At 37.6% G+C, this 22,933-nt stretch overlaps 1 protein-coding gene across 1 annotated transcript in view; it reads left to right on the top strand.

Moving 5' to 3' along the window:
* The first annotated feature begins 32 nt into the window (after positions 1-32).
* Positions 33-22,933, top strand: part of PSMD14 (proteasome 26S subunit, non-ATPase 14) — a 46,396-nt gene continuing 23,495 nt past the window's right edge. Inside the window, exons 1-6 of the mRNA XM_083865813.1 lie at positions 33-145; positions 3,136-3,185; positions 4,660-4,735; positions 7,691-7,742; positions 22,173-22,244; positions 22,573-22,692. Coding sequence (XP_083721939.1) covers positions 7,695-7,742; positions 22,173-22,244; positions 22,573-22,692 — 240 coding nt within the window. The 5' untranslated portion in view covers positions 33-145; positions 3,136-3,185; positions 4,660-4,735; positions 7,691-7,694. The remainder of the gene's footprint in view (positions 146-3,135; positions 3,186-4,659; positions 4,736-7,690; positions 7,743-22,172; positions 22,245-22,572; positions 22,693-22,933) is intronic.

Genomic DNA, 22,933 nt, shown 5'->3' with positions numbered 1-22,933 from the left:
CGCCCTCCGCCGCTCTCCGCTCGCAGAGGCTCCTCCTCGCCGGCCGCGGGGCCGGAAGCCGCCGCCGGGTGCCCTGTGAACCGGGAAGGGCTCGGTTTGAATGAGATCCGGCTGATTCACCGCGGCCCAGGCGGCTCCGGCCCAGGTGAGGGCCCGGCGGGCAGGCTCTGCGGGCCCCGCGGGGGGCTCTGCGCGGCGGCGGCGGGAGCGCGGCCCGGGGGCTCGGCCCGAGAGCGGGGCAGGGCCGCGGACCGGAGCGGGACGGGACGGGGCGGGCCTGGCGGGCGGCACCGGCCCGGGCGGGGAGCGCGCTGGGCCCCTGCGCTTTCCGCTGGGAAGTCCGGGCGCTCCAGGGAGCGCGGGCAGCTGCGGACGGGCCGGGGGGAGGCGGCGGGAAGGGCCGCGGAGCGGCGCAGGGCCCATGAGGCCGGACGGGCCTCGGCGCCACACGGGCCCGGCCCCGGCCGCCCCCGCACGGCCCCGCCTCGGCAGCCGCGAGTGCGGGTCGTGCTGCGGGCAGCGCCCCACATGTGCCCCACATGTGCCCCACATGTGCCCCCTCGGGCCTCACGGACGGCAGCGCTGCTGCCATCCCCGGCAGGACAGCTGAACTTGGAGGGGCACGGGGGAAAGTGAAAGCAAAGCACTGGCCGGGGTACCTGGAGGGGAAGGTAGCCGAATTAAGTAGAAAAGGAGCGATAATTAAAAATTAACGACGCTGTTTCTAGTATGCAGCTGACTAAAGTAATGTTTCTGTAACAGATTTGTGTCATATAGTTGGATACTTGTAAACAGTGTGCTGGCGTCATGTCTTAAGGCTGCAGTTGCTTTCGGTATACTGTGAAAAAACAGAAAAACATTTGCTGTTCGTGACATTATTGAGACAGGGAAAAATACCTATTTGTGAAGAAATTCAGAAATTTGCTTGCATATGAATTGCTTCTGAATCACTTAGTGTGACTTTGAGCAACAGGGTTTAGCCTGTAGCTTAATGGGAAGTGTTGTGTCTCGTCATCTGTTGTACCATGCCATTTCAGCGGTATTCATTTGAAAACTATGATTTAGGACATTGTAAGTTAGAGAATACTTCCAAAATAGTATTGAATAATACCACTATTTAAATTAGTTTATCAACTTTCTTGGAAGTGATTCATTCCTGACAAGAATTATGGAGTATAAACTAATGATGCCTATAACTACCTTGTAACATCTAGGATGATGAGAAAGGGCAGGTGTTAAGGACACTTTGAATAATAGAGAACTGGTATGATGAGAACTTGCTGGACTAGTCCATAGTTCCACAATAATTGTGTGTCTGCTTGCCTTTCTGCAGATTTCAGACAAGGCTATTACTTCATATATTAATTAATTCTGTCAGTTTCTGTGGTGGTGCAGCTTGTTAATGAATCTTTGCTTATCTGTAAGTTTTATGTGAATGTACTCAGTAGCTTTAAAGCAGTCTTTTTGGATCTGTTTTGGATCTGTGTTATTGAAGTAACTCCAGCTCAGCAATGAATGTAGTAAAATTAGGTTTGCTGTACTTCTGGAAGTCAGAAAGCAAAGTCTGGGAAGCTGACCTGCAGACCACCTAGTCTGGCTCAGGTCTATTGAGAATCAGGTCTGTGTGATCCAAAACAGGGTCTGGGTTTACAGAACTGAGCATGGTATGGAAGCAAGAGTCATGTAACTCTGGACTTGCACTACTGAGACTGCATTCGTGCATGGTATAATTAAATTCTACCTTTAATGAACAGTTTATTTAGAATTGATGGTAACAGGTGTATTTTTTTCTTCTTTTCATCCAAAATGTATAGGAAGCTAGAAAGACTTGCCCCCCCGCCCCCCCCCCTCCCCCCCAGCTTTTCACTTGTGCAGTCTCTGTTCAGGTTTGATGACTTTAATTGCAGTGAGTTTTTTTCCTTGGTGAAATAATGTTTTTCTGCAGTGCACAATTTCTCAGCTGATTTACCTCTGTTTGTCATCCCTAGTGAAGCTAAAATGGTTGCAGTTGCACTAAAAACCTTGAGCCACTTTTGCGCACTGTTAATAAAACTGTTGATCATCTGCTGCATGTAACTCCACAAGAGGAGATCTGGAAGTGCTTATGCAAAGCTTGTTATGAAGTCTCAGGTGGAGAAACTGAGTTACCGAAGATGAAATTATTTGCATCAAGTCACTCTGTGTACAAATTGTGAAGTAAATTGCTGTCACCTGTGTGTAGCCTGATACTCCCTCCACTAATAGGGCAATTTAGTAGCCATTGTTTTTTATGTATGTCAAAGCTGATTTCGATAGTTATTTCTCTACTAACTCAAAAGTTGCCAAACCAGGAGAACCCTCTTTCATTGAGGGATCACATCGTGGAGTGTTAATGCTAGATAAAAATAGTGCACTGTAGTGTGAAACTCATGTGTCTCATGCAAGGAGATAGAGTAATTTAAGACTGTTCAAGTTGATTTCAAAATACATGCTGAAACATGCCAAGTATAAACACAGTAGCTATTGGTTTATATCTATATGTGTGTACACATTTGTGCATAATCCTTTTATATAATTTCATCCCTATGCTACCTCAGAAAAAAAATTTCATTATTAAAAGTCAGAATTTAAGTGACTTGAAAATACCAATGAACAACTGAGTAGTGAACCAGAGCTCTCCAAATGGGCAACTCTTTCCAATTATTACAGTTGCCTAACAGTAGTATTAGGAGCAAATATTAGACATGGGTTTTAAAATTTCTGTTTTCAGATCAGTTTTGATATGCTCTGTGTATACTCTCACTGCATTATTAATATCGACTATTTTTCCCTTTTGAAGTAAGGACAGTTAAAAAAAAATTGCACTAATGGAGGTTTAGATTTTTAAATGCCATCCTATAACCAAGCATACTTTAGTTATGGTGTTTCCAATAATGGACATATGTATGCAGAGAAGCTATTCAATTATTTTTTTAAGCCATTAGTGACCATATTGATTTCAGTGATGAGTGCATGTCCATCCAAATCCTGCAGTACACCAAAATGCAAGTTTATTATGATAACTGTCCTTCTGTATTTTTTCTGGTATAGAACTATTGGATGCATTTACTTCCTTAAAGTTTCGCTTTAAAAAAGACTGTTAACTCTTCCTTGCAGACAGAGGGAAACAATCAAAATACCTTTTGCCAACTTTGGAAGGAGAGCAGGTGAGATTTACTGTGAACTGTTTATTTACTTTTCTGGCTTTTATTAATGTCTATATATAGTGTAAATATCTCTGTGTGTGGGTGCGAATATAGGGGAAAAATGGACAGAGAAGTTGCTAATCAACCCAGCTTTTGCACTTTGTAGCAGAGGTAAGATTCCCAGCTGTAGGTTACCATGTGCCTCCCTGGGGAACAGACCAAGCTCACAGAGATTTGTTTCTTTCATATCTTTGTCATAAGTGGGGAAGGGAATGCAACTGGTGGCTTCAGGTGGCTAAAGGTGAATAATTCAAGCCCAGTTGAAGAAGTGGCTGCAGCTCTGTTGTAGCCTGTGCTGCTGGCTCTTGTGCTCTCTCCTGGATCATTTCCTTCTGCAAAGCTGGCAGAAAGATGGTAACTTGTTAGTGATTTCCACTTCAGCCTGTCAGCCCTGAGAAACTCTGAGTTGTCCTTTCTCTTCCAACTTTCTGCTAAGGTGAGCCCATCTTCCTTTACTCTTGTACTACTTGATATCAGCTTCAAAAGGGTCTCTGTTAAATTGCCTCAGGTACTAAAAAACAAAAATCCCCCACCCAAACAAAAATCTGAAACCAACCCCCAAAACCCACAGACGTTCTTTGAGCAGCTTTAGCTTAAAGAATGATCTGACAGAAATGTCTTCTGGAGCCTGTATTAGTGTTACAAGCTTTTCCAAGACCTCTTTTTCTGTTATGCCAAGACAACTATTTCTGGGATGCAGCGTGAAGCCTCTCGGAGAAGTGAACAGGGTTAAACCCAGCGCTTTTGATAGCCTCTCAGTTTGCTGCAGGGCTGCACAAATGGCTGTCCTGGCAGTACTGAGAAAGCAGCATCAAGTTGGTGAGCAGCAGCAGCTTCCTCATTGCTCCTTATGTTAACACTGACATTGAAAAGAATGTCTATCAAATCATGGCCACAGATCATTTTGCAGATCTGTTTTAAAACACTGCTCTACAAATGATTGAGTGGATGCAATTAATGGGCAGTGTTCTCAGGGGGGAGGATAACATGAATTTTAACTCCCAAATTGAATGTGAAGCAGCCTTTCTCTACTTGAATTCAGGCAAATCTAGAGATCTTTGTGACTTTTCTGGTCACACCAATTGCTCTTGCAGAAATAAACAGGAAAGCTTTCTGTACCTGCAGATGACTCTTACCCTTGGTGCCTTAAAATGATCAATTAGTTTTGAATTGCTTAAATGAATTATTAGAATATTTTTACATGTAATTTTGAGAAAATTGGAAGCTTCTTGCAGTATTATGGATACTTGAGACATGGCATGTGCCACTTGAAGGACTTGTATGGTAAAAGGAAAAAAATCCCCAGTAAACATTCTTTGGGTTATTCTCCAGTGGTGCCTTGTCCTTTTGCAGCTTATCAATGTAACATTTCTTTTTCCATGTTCCATGGTTTCTAAATTTTACTGGGTTTCTGCCTTTCTATTTCCTTCTACAGGAAAGAAATCTGCTGGTGTCATCTTTATAGTCAAAAAAAGTGGGAGCTGCTGCCGAGTTTGTTCTCTGAGCACCAGGTTAGAAATGTATAGTTGCTTTATTTGTAAAGGCTAAAGTTAGCTTCATTAATGTCTAAAAATTTTGCTCAAGCTGTTTGAAGGTTTACAAAAGCATTATTTGAAGAATGGAGTTTATAACATTTAGATGGATTAACAAAAATTAAAATCTGTTTTGGTGAACGTGGTCCACTAACCTAAATTTTTCAGATGTTTATACATCCCAATAAACAAACATGTTTAGGTCTATATATGTTGTAGCCTACTAAAACCTATTCGGTTGTAAATAGGCAAGTAAAACATTGGTTGCCAAAACTCTAACCAGAATCAAGTCATGGAACTAGTGAAATGATTTGCAGTGCATCTAGAACTGGGTTTTGGAGATTTTCTGTCTGTGCTTCTGTCTTAAAAATCTGATTATCTCAGTTCAGTGACTAGTCTGTGGGAATGTTACATCCCTCAAGTTCTGTAAGACAGATTTTGTTGTAAAGTTATGCTGATAAATAATCAGTTTATTTAACACATTAGTCTAATCCAACTCTAATATGGCGAAATATATAGCTTTTATGGCTTTTATAAATGATATGCTATATTGTTGGGTTAGAAATTGGAATAAACTGTGTTAATAAAAAATTAATTAATACGAACTATTGCTTTTCACTTGCGTTATAGGATTTGTTATTTATTTATTGTTTCTTAAATGTACATGTACTAATGTATTGTTTCTTAAATGTACGTGCCTCATCAGTTTGTGGAAGTTGCTGTAGTTGTCAGAACTACCAGTTTTAGGGTTACCAGTTGTAGAGACTAAAAGTTTCTTAAAATAAACGAACAACCATGATGGATTAAAAGAATAGTTTTAATAGTTTAAATATACTTCTCAGTTACTCTTCAGCCCTCTTTAGTGTCACAGCAGATGAATCATTGTGGGTTCAATGGAGGAGTATCTACCACAGAGGGGTAAAATGAACTGTAGTTGGCGTTAATTTGTGGTAACATTGTGACTGTTTTATTGAAGCCATTTAACATATGCTTACATAATATCTTTAAACAGCAACTTAACCTTTCTAAGGAAATCCTCCAACTTGATTTGGAATTTATTGTAGTTCAGGATAGGAAAGCATATACACTGTGTGCAGCTTTTGCCTCTAAAAAAGAAGCTTGGTTTCAATGACTTACTGAAAATGTGAAGCATAACCACTGACCCGTTAATAAACTCCTTTTTAATTTATCTGGTGCCAGTGGAGCTTTAAGAAAGTACTTACTGCCAGGTGAGGCTGCACTTGTTTGATTTGCAGGTTCTAGGAAATCAAGAGAGTGAGCCATATTAAGCTAATAGCCTGATAGTTCATTGAACTGGGAAAGTGAACTTAGCAAGTAGAGCAGGTATTTCTGATCAATGCATCCTGGATATTGTTTTAAAGTTATTAAAGTAGGAAGTAAAATGCTGTTTCTTTGTGTGTTAAACTATTTGTTTTAAACTTATACTGAAATAAAACCTGTTAGTCTTTAGCCAGTAAAAATTCTTGCAAATATCAGAAGAAATTATGAAAATGATGGTGACTTTCACCTTCACTGTATATAAAGCAAATATAGTTTTCAAGTTCTTTTGCATAATTACTTACAAAAGAAGGCTATTGTATAAGTATTGTCAATGTAATCTGAAATCGTGTATATAATTCTCTTATGTGCAATGTAACATCTGCTTGGAGAATGAATATATTTTGGAAATCATACTTGGTGTTCTCAATTGCTCTCATATCACCTAAACAGGCTTTGTTGTGTTGTATTCAAACTTGTCAAATTAAGACCATAATTTTTGTTGCTGTACTTTGTATCTTCTATTTCCCAAATAAGCCAGTAAAATTTTCTGATTTCTGTAACCCTTGGAAATTGCTTGATTTGCTGAAAACAGCTGTTTAAAAGTTAATATTCAGTAGGATTTTTTTTTTTTTCTCTATAAGTTTTGTTGTATAGAACTAAGAAGTTAAAAAGCCAAGTAGGCACAGTAAGGTTCTGTTAAAGCTGGGGCAGAACCTGTACTTAGGTATCCACCATGAAATTGTAAATGCTTTTTCAGCAACAGAAAGTGAAGAAACTGTAGAGAAAAACAACAGTGTAATTTTTTTGGTTGGGCACTTTAACAGCCTTTATTCCTGGGGATCACCCCTTTGAAAGGTACAGGACACAAAAAATAATTGGGGGTGGGGGTGTTGGTGTTTGGGTTTTTTTTGTTTGTGGGGTTTTTTTTGTTTTTTTGGAGGTTTTTTAATTTTTTTTTTTTTTAAAGTAGAATGTTTCATTGATTGGAATAATCTTGCACTAAAGCAGTGGCACATGCAACACTGGGAATGTAATAAATGACTGTACTGTCACTAGTCTTCTAACTATATACACATTAAATGTTTACTTTACAGTATTTCTTTTAGTATAATGAGTTCATTAAAAAAAAGCTTTTGATGCTAATTCAGAGATCCATAATCTGCTTAGTGTCTTTCACATGTAGTTTTGATGATAACTGACAAGCTGTAAGTTAATTAGCGTGGAACTTACTAATGAGGATGCTAAAATCCTTACTTTAAGATTTTTATTGATGATTTCTGAGCAAACTAAAGTAAATTTGATTGTATATCTAATAAGTTTTAGGAACTTTCTGGCTGTAGGTACTGATCATAAGCAACAAAAATCCCCCAATTAATTGAATGATGGGAAAGTTTTGAGAAGTTTGACAAGAGTGTTCGTCTTCAGAAATGGGGATAACCCAAAACCAAAGCAATAAAACAAAGTCTGTTAATTAGCATGGAAGACAGCTTCTTGAATTAATATGTGGTGTTAATTAACAGGAAGTCTGATGTTGTGTTGTAATTACCACCAATATTTTTGACATACTGAGTGACTGAAGGTGAATTATATAGATAACAATTTAGTAAACATTTCGAGCTTGGGAACATTTTTCCTTTGTTTCTGTTTTTCTAGAAATATGGATAGACTTCTGCGACTGGGAGGAGGTATGCCTGGGCTGGGACAGGTTAGTATATAGTTTGTCAATCTTTTCTCTAAAATTAATCAATTCTGGAGTACTCCTTCTATTATACTATTGTATTTTAAAACAGCATCCAAAAAACAGTTCATAGTAATAATCTTTGACTCAAGAGATTTTATATGTGTATGCAAATCTTCGTTACAACCTGACTCTTTTTTTTGTAAACATGAATACCTGTGTTGGCACTAAGTTTACAGAATGGTTATAAACCTTTCTTTTTGTGTCTGAGCATTTAAAGTTTGTATTGAAAAGCATTGGAAGCACATAATACATTTTTTTAAAAAATGGTTTCCAATAATATGTAATTTCAAAACATGAGGGGTAATCTAAATGGCCAAGCACGTCCACATCTTTCATAAATTATGTATTTCAGTACTTGGATCACATTGTGAATGGGCCATTATGAGATACTGAAATATACATAAATTTCTAGAGGTAATTTGAATTGAATTTATCACTTATGGGTTGTTGTAGCTACCTGTATGTGTGTTTTGTTGTCTCCCGTCTTGTTGATTGTCCTCACTTCTGTAACTACTCCCAGCAAAAAGGCTCCCTGGCAGCTGTCCTGTTCCAGTGAGAGACCTGTTCACATTGGGTGGCTTCTCCTACCTCTACAGCAAGTCCTAGTGCTTTTTTCCTTGATCGACTGGCATGGCCAGCAGTCTTCAAAAATAAAATCAAGCTGATCTTGTTACATCTTGTTGATCTTGTGCTGATTACTGTGGTACAGGGGAAAAAATAACCTCAAACTTCGTTTGAGGTCTGTAGGAGGAATTATTTCCTTAAGGAATGGGCCCCAGTGTAATTTCCTTTGTACTCCCTGCCTTTGGTTGGCTGCAGTAGCTGGCCTTTCTCTGTTTCCTCATCTGCCTCCTGCTCTCTTTATAAATTGAGAATCCAGACTCTTGTTCTTCTGGAGGAATCAGTTTTGTGTATCTTGGGCTTCAGGATGTATGTGCAGGTTTCTTTTGGGAATGGTTGAAATTGCTATAGCTTCTTTTAGTTGTGTATAGTGTGTTTGTGTCCAGTATAACTACAGGAGTAGTTTAATACTGAAGCATTTGGTGAAATATTCCAGACTGATCTACAGACTCTAGATGTTTTGCCAAATAAGCTGTAACTTTTGGTGCATAATTTTTTTCCCCTTTTTATAGCTAAAATTCTATTCACGTTCTCTTAGTGAATCTTCAAGCCGCCCTCAGTTATTTTTAGTTTCACTTTCTTAAACAGTTATTTCTCTTGTTCCTCTGAGCTGCCAGCCTGCTTCATGACTCTTCATTTTTTAACATCTGTGCAGTCTAATCTCTCAAGCTTTCACTTCTTAGTCCTCTCTGAACTTGACGCATATCAAAGCTGTTTTTCAAATTTATGGTTAACTCTCTGCTGTTTCCTGATTTTTTCATCTTTAACTTAAAGCTTGCTAGAAAATTGTGGCAGACAATAGAACATAACATTCAGAGGGAGTTCGCTGAACTCCTCTGGTAGCTTTGGCCTGCAAAGCTGCTCTGTGTTTGTTTAAATATGGAATTGTCTCTTAAATGAGTTGATGAGTATGTATTGGATTAAAAAAAAGCATAAAACTGAATTGCTCTTCACTCAAGTTGCTGCTTGCACTGGATGTCTTGACTACATTTGTAGTCTTTTGGTTTATTGAATCAGCACAGAGGCATTTCAAATAGAATATTTTTATGTCCTTAAAATACTGCATTTAAAAGGATTTTGAAAGGTCACTTCTATTCTGAGTATCAATTGATGATAATTGAGATTGAGAGATAATCCAGAGTGAATCAGATGTCTTTGAGATAGAAGAGAGGAGGAAGGTATTTCTTGGATAAATTTTGTAATGCTAGAAAGTAAAATTATTGCCATTTGTTTGCACTACAGTGTTTTAAACAATGGTATAAAGGTTTTGTTCTTATTGCTGTGTCACAGTTGTTCTAAGGGTTGAGCATAGTAAAAACATCTGACTGAGTCATTCTTTCCAGCGTAAGAATCGCCTTTGTATATAGTCTGGTAGAAAAAGAGGCATTTTCAAAGTAGTTTTATCACATAGTTTGGAGATTTCTTTTTCTTGTAGCTTGGAGTCTGCTTAGCAAGAGGACTGCATCCCATAAAGTCTGTTTGATTTGCTTTGTAATTGATGTTAAAGTGCCGGCAGATGCTTGGTCAGCACAGTTCCTGTTTGATTTCTGCCAAGGCATTCTTTCTCAGTGCCTTGCTTTAGCTTCTTCAGCAGCCGTTACTTGGCTCTTTCCCCTTGGCAAAATTACCCCTTCTGATTATTTTCCCCATTTAGGTTTTCTTGGTCTTCTTAATTTCCAAACTCAGATATGTTGTCCCAAATGCACTTTAAATTCATGTGTTTGCAATATGCTTTTCAAGTGTTTTGGTGTAGTGTATTACACTTGAGAACTGCTGTCACTGAATTTGTGGTTCTCTTTCCTTACTTCTTGCTCCTTCAGGATGCTATTGAATGGCTGGCTGGCCTTTAGGTTTCCAGAGATGGTCAGTGCTAAATCCCATTTACTCATAGCCATTCTTCAAATGGCTAATAAATCTTTAAGGAAGCGATCTTAAACTGATACTTAAACAATAAGCTTTCCTTCTAGTGAAATGTGGCTTAGAAGTCTTGAGGCATTTCTTCTCTTTTAATCACAAATGGACAAAGGGCTGTCTTAGTAGGGCAGGAGGTGTGGACAAGAGAGGAGAAGGGAAGAGAATCTTAAGAACTTTTTGGCATCCCATAAGCCATTCACAGTATTTTCTGGCATTGCCCCTGGTCATTAACTGTGTGTTCTTTTTATGGCAAAGTACCTGTGTTTAGTTTTTCACTTCATGCCAGAAGTGTGACCTCCTTTGGAACACTGCTTCATGCAGAAATAATTTGTGTCTTACATGACTGATGATGTAGGTCTGGTCCATAAGTTTGTTTTGTCTTGAATTTATGTTCTCATGATAAATGCATAAGATGAATGAATGAATGATTGAAGCCTTTTAGAAAAGATGTAAAAGATTGAGAGTATTGTGATGTCTCAAAGAAAATCTTACTACTTCAATTTCTCTATTGTAGTTAATGGGAAATTAAGATGTGGGAAATTAAGATTTTGGCAATGTCCTTGTTCTTCTTAACTTATATGGTCTCCTTTCTCTCTCCTTCTGCCCCTTGTCATGTTGGGTTTTTCTTGTTGTCTTCTCTTTCCTGATTCATTCTTTTCTGTCTGTCCCTGTTTGTCCCTCTGGAATACTGCCTACCACAGAATCTCACTAGTAACCACTAGATACTAGTACTTTGATTTGCATTGTACTTTTGCTGCAGACAAATGAACAGGTTTGTGGGCTACATAAAAGCATTCTGCTTATGTAGCAGGCGGGGATTTGGAGCAACACTCCTCTTCATTTTGTATGCTGAACTATTGTTTGCTGGTGAAATCAGTTCCACATATGCCTCTATTAGGCAGTCCCACTGCAAAGGGTGTGAGCAAATTAAGTACATTTGTAGCCAAGCTTTCTCTCCCCATCACTTACAGAACAGTAATTCAAATTAAGCAAGTTCTTGTCTGTACTAGCACATGTTATCTGTTTTTCTGAATCCAGATGTGATAGGAAGCAGTGAAATAATGACATTTTAAAAAGGCTTTTAAAGTAATTTTTCATTTCTTGGTAGATTTTTGAAAATATTCATTTACACCGCTCTGTTAGTGCAGACAACTGTTCTAGTACAATAAATGAAAAATAAAACTGGTTCTGTATTTTTGAATTAACATATTTGATGACAGAGGGGAAGGGGGAAAACTTCAGTGGGAAGGGAGGGGGAGACAGAGAACTGACCTGTGTCTTATAAGGAATGTTTACACCTTGACTTGGAATATAGAAAAAGAAGTGCAGATAGCTATTTTATTTGAATCATGGACTTGCCAATTAGCCATCAAGTGCTTCCATCTGTGAAATAGTTGATCAGATGGGTTAGCTGGGATGTTTCCAGATTAGGGCATTGTAAATGGCACTTGAAAACTGTCACTTTGATTAGGAGGTTTCAAATATTGCACTGCTTGGTGCTGTGGAACCTTTTTCCCCTCACAGGATCTTGGGTTTTTTAGAACATGCTTATCCTGTTTAGTAAATCTGTGGCACCATGGGAACTTGGGAGACCTGCTGCTGCTCTAAAGTTCTGCTTCATGTGCTAATCCAGTCAGAGTGGTTGTTGGAGGACAGCACAGTGCACTCTTTTGTGAGGCTTCCAAAGAGGAGTGGATGGCAGACAGAGGGTCAGGCTCAGTGTAGATCATTCCCAATTAACAATTAGTTGCAAATTTCCTTGAGTTACTTCATTAAGCTGATGTGTCATTTGAAGTATGTGACTTTTTCTTGCATCTTACATCTTCCACATGTAAACAAAAACATCCACCAACAATAAAAAAGCCTCGAACCCAAAACAAACCCAGACACCCCTATCCCTCCTCTCAAAGAAAAAAACAACAGAACAACAAACCCAAACAAGACAACCCAAAAACACACCAACAACTCAAACAGGAAAAACTGCTAACATCTTACTGAAAATTGTTTTGGTTCATTGATTCTTGAAACAGCTTGTGTTTTAATTTCAAGGGTTGCAAATCCATTGTCTTTAATTAAGTACCTTCTTCATGGTAAACACTCTACACATTTTAGAGTGTTCTGGTACCTCAGTATCTGTTCAGGTCTGTGACTTTCTACTTTCTGTGTCTCCTGAGTATGTATGCTTTATATGGTTTGAGTTGTGATGATGCACTGTTGCCTGCTTTCCATATGTATTTGGAGCTTTAAATGCACCTTTTGAGAATATTTTGCCAGGGGAATAAATCTGAATTATAGCTCTTGAAATTGTGCATCATTTCTGTGCCATTGCTTCTGAGACATTTTCCAGCAAAGTTCTCAAGTACAAAGAATGGTACTATTCCTAGAACTCAAATGTAATTCCCAGTAGATGAGATGGTGTACAGTTTGGGTGGGTTATTCCTATTCTACATTTTTTCCCTGGAAGCTGTCAACCCATTTAAGGAACAAAAAAATTTTCTCAGTGACAAACATTTTTCATCCATTAAAAATATCCGACATGAAATCCCATAGAAAGTTCAGAAGACTTAATTGCCTGCATTATCTTCTGTAGAAAGCCTCAGAATCAGTTTTTATATACAAAATACATGATCTTGTTTTGAGGAAAAAAACAACCTTGTAGTAAACTGCTGTTTTACTTTCACTGTCTGGGATGAATGTTTTACTGCATTGATTAGTGTTTTAGTACAGGGTTCCTGTCAAATTGAGGGTCCAGGTGTGGCCTGGGTCTGGTTTTGCTGGACACAGTAACTCCATGGGTCATGTTAGGCTTGTTTGATAGTTGCTGGCAAAGCAAAGAGTATAGTTCTCATACGTTTGAAGTTCAGTTGAGTCATTGTAATGTGATTTGTCTCCTGAGGAGCTGATTTGGAGAGGGAAAGAGAAACCTGCTAGAGTTGGTTTAGAAGCAGTCATGTAATTTTACTTAAACCCTGTGTGTAGTTTGTGTTATAAAGGCTGTCTTTAGGTAGGATGGCTGGACTACAGATATGTCTTAGATGTCTTAATCACAAACAAACACAAAACTAAAAAAGCTAGTGGATTGTGTCTGAGCATTACAGTTTCCTCTGATCTGCTGTTTTACTTTGGAGAACATTTTTAGCTGCCTCTTCTTGGCCTCAGATCTTAAACTTCCATATTTCTAATAATTAGGCAATTAGATTCTCTCTCCTCAATTTAATTGCCAGTGTAGTCCAGCTGACTTTTGACTTTCCCCAGAAGAGACAAAGGAGCTTGGACAAGGAAATGAGTGTAGCCATAATGAGGGAGAACATGGGGAAGAAAGAGTAAAGAAGAGATATCTGTGCATTTTGCATTACACCAATTCACTTTTTATGCTCCTTTCTGCAAGCAGGAAACAGCTGCCTTGTAGTGATTGATTTAATTTTATTTCTCTTGGAAATAGTATCTTTCTGAACTCCCATGCAATTGAATATTAAGTTGCAATGCTACAATGCAGCACCTTTGAACAAGGATTTATCTTTTCTTTCTGCTGTGTAGAAGAGTCCTCTGCAAGTTTGTCTACGAAGTTTGAAGTGTTTTTGTGTTACAGCATTGTGATCTGGTGGGGGTGGCAGGTGTTGGCTGATTGGTTTGGTTTTTGAAGTGTTGCAAACAACTGACCTTGCTGCATATTGCCACTGAGTCTCCCAGTTCACCTGCTTGTATCCAGAGGACCAGCTCTTCACAACATTGAACACACAGACATATAGAACCTAGTGCATTCTTCATATTGAGGAGATATCTTTAACTGCTTTGCCTCACCAAGTGTACTTTAGGATGAGCTTAGGCAGAACCTGCTGAGGGCTGCCCTGGCTTCTTTGCAGAACTGTGTCTAGAATAAGGTAATTAAAAATCTGCATCGGAGCAAGACTACTGGAGGCAGACGAAATTACAGGTGCTGACTCATCTGCTTTGAGGGTCAGTTCTAAGTCCCAATACCTTCTGTAATGCTGATGGGAGTAGATAGCAGGTTAGTAGTCCTGGCTTTATTCTGGAATGAAACTGACTTCTGTATTTTCTTTCTATTTCCAGTAGATTGAGGCTGTGAAAAACAATAGTTCTTTTCAAAAAGATGTACAGAATTACTGAGAATTTGTTGTGTCCCTAATCTTATGGCTTTTTGTTAGCTGTAACATTGTCGTATAATCATGTAATGGTTTGTGTTGAAAGGGACATTTAAAGGTCATTTAGTTCAAATTGTCCTTATGCTTGATAAGGAACAGTAACTGCAGCACTACAGAACACCTACTCCTTTGGGTTATGTGTCTCAATTAATGTATAGATCAAATGGGGTAAAGACAGAGAAAACACTGACCCAGGGAAAATGGAACTTAAGCAGCCATATCATACAATGGTTGTGTTGGGAGCATTGCAGGAAGTCTGACTATTGCAAATTGCATCAAGGTGATATATGTAAGTAATTTTATATCATGAATACTTGTTAATATTGAGTAGTAAATGTTTATTTTTAATAATAATGTTGTCTGAGTGTCCCATTAAGCTAGAGATTATTTTTGTTTGAAGTTCTTCTTAGTTAAAAACAGTCAAATAACAAAACAAACCAACCAAAAAAGCAACAAAACAACCCAAAAAAACCCCAACCCCCCAAAAAACCCCCACAAAATAACCAACCAAACAAACAGAAATACCCCCCCCCCGCCCCCCCCCCCCCCCACCAAAACCCTAGCAAAGAACCAAACCAAAACCCACCCCACACACACACTAAAAAAGAAAACCACAGAATCACCCCACAGAAACTAAAATCCTAAATAAGCAGAAAAGCTAAGCAGTAAAATTCTGGCTCTGCACCAAAGAGGTGTTGGCAAATTTATGATCCCAACCCGTTTAACCAACTGCTCAAAGCTATACAAAGTTCTGTGTTTTGTAATTTTGGTTTTGAAGAGGAAGGGAGATGGGAAATGTTATATATTTCAAGTCCATCTATGTTGCTGTTCGTGGAGTTCTGTTGTAAATGTGAACCTAGGTAAACTTTTTTTAGGCAACAGAATTTTGTAAAACATACTGAGACAGTTTTTATCTAGCCTGTTAAGGTGGGTTTTTTTCAGAGTTTTTTCAATTTAAGGTAGCAGTTGATGCCACAATACTTCCTCAGTATCCCTAGTCCATTTTGGAGTCTCTGAAACTAAACATATTACTACAATTTTTATTTCATCTGACATATGGTGTAACAAGAGAATGTGATCCTTTGAGAAATCTAGGCTGTTTGCTGAGACTTATGGTATTTTGTGGTCTGTTATGCATGCTCGATTATAATTGGTATAAAAATGGACCTAAACATACAAACTGTTTAGACATAATGGTAGCTTCAAAATCTGATCCTGTTGATGCAGAAAGTGTGTGTAATAGCTTGAAAATAGCAATAAAAATTCAAATTTCTCCTAACTTTAGTGTGTGATTCACAGTGCAAAGTAACTTTTTTCCCTTTTTTATTGAGTTCACTGATTTTTTAAAATATTTTTTGTATAACCTTAGTAATTTTCTCTGTCGTGACTGATCACGTTAACTTCCTGTACTGCAGAAAATGCAATACATGGCTACTGGTGCTTGTCATGACAAAGTTGCTAAAATCATTGAGATCCCAGAATGTGCTTCACTCCCTTTGCCACTTCCACTGATGGAGCATGACTTGGTAATTTCTATAAGTGTATTGTCTCAGTACAGAAAGAAAATGGTTCCACAGTCCCAACTCTGCTTAGATTTTTATGTTTAGCAATGTGTAAAAAACAGTGTTGATCTAAGACATTTCTTATTCTTTATATCAATATTATCAGCAGGTTGTACCACTTACTGGCAAAAAGTAGAGAAGAGCAGTGGTACTGTGCTGAACTTTTAAGGCCTTGCTATCTTTAATACCTCAACCTCCTCTGCACTCTTGCTCATGTTTGTCCTCTCTGCAGCTAGTATTTTGTAATTTTTTTCCCTTGTACAAAGCTATACATACAAAGTTGAATTTATCTCCACAAAATAATAGCTTTAAGCTCATTTTAAGTGCTTCATCCTTCCATACATCTTTTAATATTATAAATTATTATTTTATAATGATTGTCGTTGCATTTATACCTCAGTTGCTTTTCTACCCCTTACCTACACAATAAAATGCCATCTTTACCTATAACACTTTTTGTGGAGGAGGTAGGGAAGGGTAGTGAAGAAAAATTGTGAGGTGAATAAATTCAAAAGTAATCCAAGCAGGTTTTTTTTTTTTTTTTTTTTTTTTTTTTTTTAGCTAATCTTTCTCAATTGTCTTTGGATATAACAGCTGAAAATATGTAGTGAAAGGGTTAAGTCGGCATGAAAGAATTCATTTCCACTTTAATGACCTAGCCTTGCTGGGTTAGGACGATGGGGAACATGCTTCTGACTTGTACTCCTATTGCCAATTAACACCTCCTATAACAGGTTGCCTCAGCTAGTCATTGAAGCAGAGGCAGTAGAAATAGTTTACATGCAGCTTGTTTTTCACACTAGTTGTTTAATACTCACAAAATTAAACTATTAAAAGGTTCTTTCTTAGTTTACTGGGAAAGAAATAAAACATGATAGCAGTCATTGTTTGCTTGTGTGTCCTGTGTTTGTGCTTAATTTTTTCTAGTTACAAAAGTAAATAAAAGTAGTAATGATTCTTTTATTTTACACAGTAATATGTTGTTTGGTGCATTAAAGCTGAGATGTGCTTTACAGCACTTAAGTTCACTGCCTTTGGATTTTTATTACAGATGCCCTTGCAAAACTGAGTTTTTTTGAAATAGCTATGATATATTTCAGAATCATCTTTTGTGCTATTAGCATGAAGCCAGAGCAGTGTTTAAGATCCATTTAAACAATGGAAAGTGTATCCATTTGTGGAATATTTCTCAGTTACTTATGTAATTAATCGAGTCAATTTTCTGTACCTATTTGAATAAATATAAAATAGTACAAATAAAGAGCAGTGCTCTAAAATGACACTTTAGTTCACATTTAATAATAAAATTGGCTAAATAATTTCTATTGGTTCACACTAAGAGAAAGGTGAAGTAATATTCCTGAAAGTGTTAACAAATTTGCTAAAAGGCCTGAGTAGGTAACACTTCAAGGCATTAGTTTTTATCCTGTAAGAATGGCAAATGCCTTTAACACTTCGTCAACGAGGACTACCCAAGTAAAGGACTGCTTTTTATATTCGATCATCTCTTTAACTATTTGAAACAAAAATAGTAACATGACTAATTTAATATTACAGTGTAATCTTCTTTCCATAACTTGCATGTGATTCTTTTTCCCTTACGAGTCTTACGAAAAAAAAAATAAATTGAATAGTGGTAACTTGATTTTATCAATTATTATTGAACTTGGAATTCTGCCATTCTAAACAAAAGCAATCCTAAAGCTTGGTTGGGTTTTATGAGGTGGCCATCAGGCAGCTCATTTCAGTGACTGGAAGCATAGAGATGATTCAGAAGCATCAATTTTTCAGTAACACAGAACAGTGTTTTTTATGGCAGTTCTTTAATTTTAATAATTACTGTATCCAGCTTATGCATGCATAATTGGGGAAAGGAATGTTCAGTATTCCTTGCAGTTTCCAAATTGAATTTTTCTCCAATTCCCCAAGAAATAATCCAATAAAGCTATAGGTATGCAATATTCACTGTTTTGCAGTGAGATGGACAGTCTTCCAAAACTATGCAATGAGATAGCTGCCTTTTGAATATGATAATGTAACCAAAAAATACCAGCAGCTCTTTTGCATTGCAGACACAAACGCTTTCCTGTCTGGGTTTCTGATACCAGTTAATTTAATTTGGTGCTCTGCTTTGTGAGGATGGTGCTTCTTTGTTAAAGTTGGCAGGCAGTGAAGTTTATGAACAGTGGTAATAGCACATGCTGTGGAGGGTCAGTGTAAAATATTTGCCTCCATGTAGAGATTAGCTAATAAAATCTTTCTTCTTCTTTTCTTGATGAAAGAAATGCACAAACTTTTGTGAAAGACTACCAGAAACAGGCCAAAGAGATCTCAAGACAAGTAACTCATAGCTGGCTCCCACATACTGTGTAACTAACACACAGAAGCTGGGGCTGTCACTCCAGGGCTGTGTTAGATTATCAGCCATTTGTGGAAAAAGGAGGTGATCAGAGATGGAAGAAATTGGTTCCAGTTTCCAGATGTCTCTGTTTTTAAATCATCTAAAGTCAAGTAAACTACTCGGAAGACCCATGTTCCCTTTGGATTTATCTGTTAAATTTTTGAAGATTTTATGTTAAGAATTTGATGAACTTCAGTTTAGAGTTTTCTGGAGAAAAACAAATGCATGCTTATAGTATTTTATGTCGCAGTTTGTCTTTGGTAGAAAAATATTGTGAAACTTGACCTATGGATCATTTCCTCCTCAAAGTTCTTGAATTTCAGTACTCTTTCGAGCAGTTTGTTGCAATTGACATTCAAAACAAAGGAATATTAACATGAAAATTAATATACATAATTGGTACAGTGCAATGAGGGCTTATTCCCATAATCTATCTAGTAATTAAAATCTATAAGAACAGAGCAGACGGAAAGGAGATAGTGAGGTCACACAAAGAAGCATCAATGACCAAGGAAATACTTGATGTGTGTTGTATGTTTATATGACTGAGCATTAACAAACCTGCCTTGTGTACTAACATTAGCTAATTTTTGCAAGTTAGGTAAGTTGGTTGAAATGCATGGTAAGAGTAGAAACTCCTATTTGATATTTTTACTATGTCTTGCATGTGCTTGAAATGAAGCAGTGAAGTATGCAGTTGATACCTCCTAATTTTTAATGTAGTAATTTTTATATATCTTTAAACACATTTAGTGTGTAAAATCCTTCACAGTGAATACTATGGCTTTCAAAAAAATCATGAAACTTAAGCAAGCTGGTTTACACCAATGAAGAATTCTTTTTTGGATAAGCAGGGTTTCCTATGCTGAAAATAAATGGTTGACTATGGGTGCTCGCAACAAAAATTCAATGTAAGTTTTAAAGAAAAAAAACCTATTTTAGCTCATAGAATGCCTAAAGATTTGGTGAAGTATCATATTAAGTATCCCCTCTCCTTCACCTTCATCAAGGTCAATGAGCATTTGGATGCTCCAAGGAATATAGAAATCATAAGGGAACATTAGGAACACCCTGCTTTAGTTCCTGCCTTTACTTAAACTGAAGGTGATTAATTTGCCGTCTTACAGGAACAAAATGTATTAATATTTGTCTTTATTTCCTCCTTGTAAGTGATGAATCTACTGGCTGATCCTAATATGAGAAAAGTTTTGAAGAGTAAGCTTTTATAAGCTGAGGGCACAGGCATCTATATAGAGGATAGCTGTGATTAATGCCTCAGCTGCAGGACAGGTGTCAGTGTGATTTTAGCAGACACTAGAAATTCCATGGAGGAGAGCTCATCCAAGAGCTATAGTCTGTAAAGTAAGTTTCAGTTCAAGCTCCTGATTTTTGAGGAGCTAGTCTCAGTCAAACATAGATTGATTAGCCTTCCAGAAATCATGGACCTATTTGTGCTCATCTGGGGGAGATTTTTGTTACACTATTCTTTATTTTTAAAATTCCTGACTGATGTAATGGGATGGTTGCTTACAGTGAATCTGGTACAAATGTGGAATGTATTTGGTGACCACAGCATGGGTATTATGGTTCTTCCTAAAACACAAGATCAATAGTTTTTTTTTAATCTTCCATTCAGACCATCTCTGGTCTAGAACTGGAGGAAAATTGGGAGAGCATTATTTATGAGAAAAAGAGTCTGTTAACAAACTAGAAAATTACTTTTAAAAATTAAAACTGAACTTACTTGTGCTTTTTCCTTTGCATTGATTAAGTGGAAACATGAGTCTTTGTGCTTTTAAAATTCTATGTGAACACTTCTAAGTGAATAGACTTAAAGCAGGAGAGATACAGTTTAAGAGGTAAACTGACATGTTTATGGAGAAAAAACCATGGGAACAGCATTACAAAATGATTGGGCATTTGAAGTTTTGCCAGTCAAACAATTTAATTGCAGAAAATTCGGGATAAATAATGCAGGTGCTCTGCCCACGTGGTTCTGGGAAATGTTCTGAAGAACTGCTTGTAGAGTTTTTCAGTGTCAGTGCTAGAGGAGCACTTCTCCACTGGAGCATTTCACTGTTAGGCTCGGGCTAGGCCAGGGAAATACTTGATAAAGGGGTGAAGTTGATGAAAAATGGGCCTTTGGTGAGAATATTGTGGAAGGTGAAAAGCAGAGAAACCTGCTGGAAGATTGTTGATGAAAAGGCCAAAGTGACAGAGGAACTAGGAGTGAGTTGCAAGGAAGGGCAAATATCAAGAAATGATGATCAGCAGTATCAAAGTTGGAAATAGAGGTTTGAAGCTGTTAGGAACTGGGTATGGTTGACAGATCCATGCATATATGTGAGTTTCAAAATACAAAGATTTGATTCATAATATAAAGATTGGATGTAGAATCCATAGATTCATTGACTTCAGATGAGAAAACCCCACAACTGATTTTTCTTACTGTCTTTAAAGCCTTATTCTGAAGACTGATACTTTTCTGTGTGTGCGAAAATCAAAGTATGCAGAAAGCATAATTCCTGTACAAATGTAATGTGTTGATTATTTAAGTATCCAGTTTTATCTTCAGGAGGTAATGGCTTGTGTTGATTGCTGTGTCTTGTTTGATGTTATGTGGATGCATGTTATGTTGAATTTTTTCACTTAAAGTGAAAAATTAAGAATTTATTCAAAACTTTTTTCCCCAATTTTGCTTATCACTGTGGAATCAAAGTTCTAAATCTATAAAGTGGGTAAAGGCACCATATTGCCTCTTTTAACTTGATGTGGAGTATCTTTTTTTCTATTGTTGCTTTGTTGCCCTTCTAAGTTTACATCACCTCATGCAGAAGTAATCTGTGTCTTTTCAGTGGAAATTTGGTAATAAAGTAATGAATGTGCTGTTAATTGGCTGTGGTGCGGTACACTGATATGGAATTCTGTATATAACAGCAATATTCTCTTGTTCCTCAAGAAAGGGACATTTAAACTGCTGCCTCCTGTGTTTTTCAATTTCAACAGTACACAGAACCTGTTTCAACCAATCATTCACACCTGGGACAGTTGTGCTAATTTTTGAATAACTACTCATAAGGCAAAGAGCAAAGTATTTTGTTCACAGCTTTTCCACCTAGGGATCAGAGGTCCGTTTTTTCTCTCACTGTACCAGTGTATCTGCAAAGTACTCCCATAGCCTTTATCTGCAAGTCCTCTTTAGCTGAAAGCTGATGAAGCAAAGGGAAATTGCTGTTTGTGTTGGTGCCAGTTAATCATGCTAGCCCAGCAGCATTTACATTCACACCACTGTAAGAAACACATAGTTAATTGGAGAACTGGCCATATTTTACAGCTGACGAAGGTTAGCATTGCAGCAAGGCTGACTAATGGAAACTTATCTGACTCTTAGCCTGAATGGCTTGTAACAGGTTTGTATCCAGTGTAACACTTGCCTGCTTTCTATTTGACTGGCTCTGATAAGGTTGCTCTTTAGACTGTGTTGTTTGGGGTGGGGGGCGACAGGGTGATGGCTGGGTGACCTATTACAAAATAATTTTAGTGACAGAAAGTGCTGTAAAGAAGGGTTTGGGGATTGGATATGTGGTTTTTTGTTTTGTTTGTAACAACTACATCTGACCCATGAAGTTGCAATTACATTTTTCTATAAGTTTTGTAATATGCAAAACAAGAAAATATTTAGAAACCGCGGAATAACAATGGTGGGGAAAATAATTGTTTATTCATTTTATAGGGGCCACCAACAGATGCTCCTGCAGTCGACACAGCGGAACAGGTTTATATCTCTTCCCTTGCACTGCTGAAAGTAAGTGTTCTGTGTACATACCATGTCTGAATATAATGCTGGAGTTAGACCACCTGGTAGCAGTCAGTCCAGACTTAATGGACTTGTGTTGCTTAAGTGCTGGCCAGATGTATTTTAAAAATAAATTAATACTGATTGGAAGCCTCAGAAGCTTATCTTAATTAGTTCTCTTTTGTTGGCTTTGTTTTTACTATTTTATAGTTTGTTACAGTTTCCAAAAGTGCTACAAGTTGCAAATTAGGTGGAGCTCAACAAAGGCTGAAAAAACTACCTCAATCAAACTTGAACCTTCTGTTAAACATGTGGTGTCATTTGGTCTTAATTCCAGATGTTGAAGCATGGTCGTGCTGGTGTCCCTATGGAAGTTATGGGTCTGATGCTTGGGGAATTTGTTGATGATTATACTGTGAGAGTGATTGATGTTTTTGCAATGCCACAGTCTGGAACGGTGAGTTCTTCGCATCTAGACCTGGCTAATTTTATTTGCTTGTTTTTTTTTCCTTAGGGTAAATTTATTTTTTAAAAGCTTTTTGTGCTTTACCTCATTGAAGTAATCTGAAGGTATAAGATGCGAGTTTTAATACAAACAAGTCTAATGGTTAAAGAGTTTCAGTAAAAAAATATATAGTCAAAACTTATTTTTTAATAAAAGCTAGTACTTAAGCATGTGTATCAATATATGCAGATAT

The sequence above is a fragment of the Zosterops lateralis genome, assembly GCF_965231275.1.
Source record: "Zosterops lateralis genome assembly, chromosome: 7".
Classification (NCBI taxonomy): domain Eukaryota; kingdom Metazoa; phylum Chordata; class Aves; order Passeriformes; family Zosteropidae; genus Zosterops; species Zosterops lateralis.
The sequence above is the reverse complement of the archived record's forward strand: the minus strand, read 5'-3'. Positions and strand labels throughout refer to the sequence as shown.